The 1793-nt window shown below is 45.4% G+C and overlaps 1 protein-coding gene across 1 annotated transcript in view; it reads right to left on the bottom strand.

Annotated features, from left to right (window-relative positions):
* prune (prune exopolyphosphatase) overlaps positions 1-1793 on the bottom strand; it is an 11202-nt gene that overhangs the window by 7573 nt on the left and 1836 nt on the right. The window contains exons 2-3 of the mRNA XM_015403377.1: positions 1210-1317; positions 939-1141 (exon numbers count right to left, since the gene is read on the bottom strand). Coding sequence (XP_015258863.1) covers positions 939-1141; positions 1210-1317 — 311 coding nt within the window. The remainder of the gene's footprint in view (positions 1-938; positions 1142-1209; positions 1318-1793) is intronic.

Below are 1793 nucleotides of genomic sequence, written 5' to 3' on the forward strand. Positions count from 1 at the left end.
AGTGCAAAATAAGAGTTTATCTGCATTCTAGTTGTTTCTTTCTTTAGCTTACGCACTTTATACAATAAGGTAAATATATACTATATACCATAAAGCTCAAAAAGACTAGATTTATGTTTAAATCCAAAGCGAAAACAGTTAGCCACTGGAAGTAGCGTTACATTTCCGGTGCAGATCGGGAACAGATGAGTAATAAAACAGAAAGGATTTTAAGGCATTTATTTTCTCAGTAGAAACATGATTAACTTTCAGCACATTATAGTTTAGTACGATTACTATTTTTGGGGAGGGAAAAACTTCATTTAGGTCTTTTTAAGAAAATAAAATAGAGGGCGACCCGGATGTTTATCTGCAAGCGCAATTGAGCTGATGATCCATGAGTAAAATGCGTTGTGCTTCCGGGACGGATCGGGTAGTGACACTGCGGTTAGCCTTGGAGCTCTGCTGGATGCTGTGGTCTCTCAACATCAGAACTTTTATTTTTTTTAATCATGCACTAAATCAGGAAATGGGCCTTATAGCGAGGCTTAAGGTATAATACTCTTGGCTCAAATGATCCTAAAACGTACTTTTATTGAACAACAGCAACAGAAAAGAGAACATTTAACTTAACACTGAGCTCTGTGAGCGCTAACCTGGAAGCTGCTGCTGCTGCAGTGCATGCTGGGACAGCTGTCAGTCTCAAGAACGGATAAGTCTGCTCTGATGCATGCTGGGTAAAGAGGGAGGGGCCAGAACAACATCCTGGGGCTTTGTCCGTTCTCTTTATTTTTGTTCTTGTGAATTGGAACAGTACTAGGGCTGAGGATGATGAGGTTTCCCGAGCACACGAGAACGCACGAGTACACGTGTTGTGAAATGTCAGCACTCAGACGTTTTCAGGTAAACTAAGGCCTTTCTACAGATTACCCGGCAGCTGTGTGAGGTTGGTGTCTCACCTCGGCAGGACGTTGTGGTCCACCAGGGTCAGCCGGAGGCGGCCTGCTGTGTGCAGAGCTCTGAGGTCCAGCTGGTCCCTGAACAGCAGCAGGTCTGGAGACAGACCCGTCCGCCGCAGCAGGAACAGGTTGTCTGATCGCAGCACCAGTTCCGACTGTCGGATGTTGAGCAGGGGCAGAACCGGCGGGTCGCCACCTGCGGTCTGACACACACAGAGACCTAAACATGGGGCTCCGAAGAGAGCTGGCGGCTGATTGGGCAGCATCTCACCCTGAACAGGAAGTAGGCGAAGGCGAGGGCCGACACCATAGAGTCCACATCACAGGCTTCGTTCCCTAAAACCACATGGACACCAGGACCGGCCGGACCCACGTCTTCCTGGACAACCAAGACAGGGCAGTTAGACGACGGAAGCAGTCAGAACCTGATAGCCAGGTGGAGCTGAAAGACACCTGTTCACTTCCTGTTTGAAAACCCAGTGGGTTCTACTGTTAGCCGGAGAGCGTCCTGACATGACAAAACATGTAGAGCTTAGAAACAATTAATGTGAGCAGATAATAAAACAAATATGGCCGCACCTGAGAACCATCTTCCGGTATTTTGGGATTATTTTGTTTTCTTGTTGTTGTCTGGCTTCAAAGGTCTGATTTTTATATTATAACTGGATCTGATTGGCTGTTGGTATTACATGGTGCTGTGAAGTCACCGCCGCCATATTGGAACTCCCTTACTTACAGTGTCAAACAAAGATGATGTTCAGAATTCAAACTTCTGAAAGTTCTTTAAATCTGAAATGATTCCATCCTGTTCAATAAATGATCAGTGTTTTTAATTCAGAGTAATTTTCATGTGAA

The sequence above is a fragment of the Cyprinodon variegatus genome, unplaced genomic scaffold, assembly GCF_000732505.1.
Source record: "Cyprinodon variegatus isolate N-32 unplaced genomic scaffold, C_variegatus-1.0 Scaffold1487, whole genome shotgun sequence".
NCBI classification, from domain to species: Eukaryota; Metazoa; Chordata; class Actinopteri; order Cyprinodontiformes; family Cyprinodontidae; genus Cyprinodon; species Cyprinodon variegatus.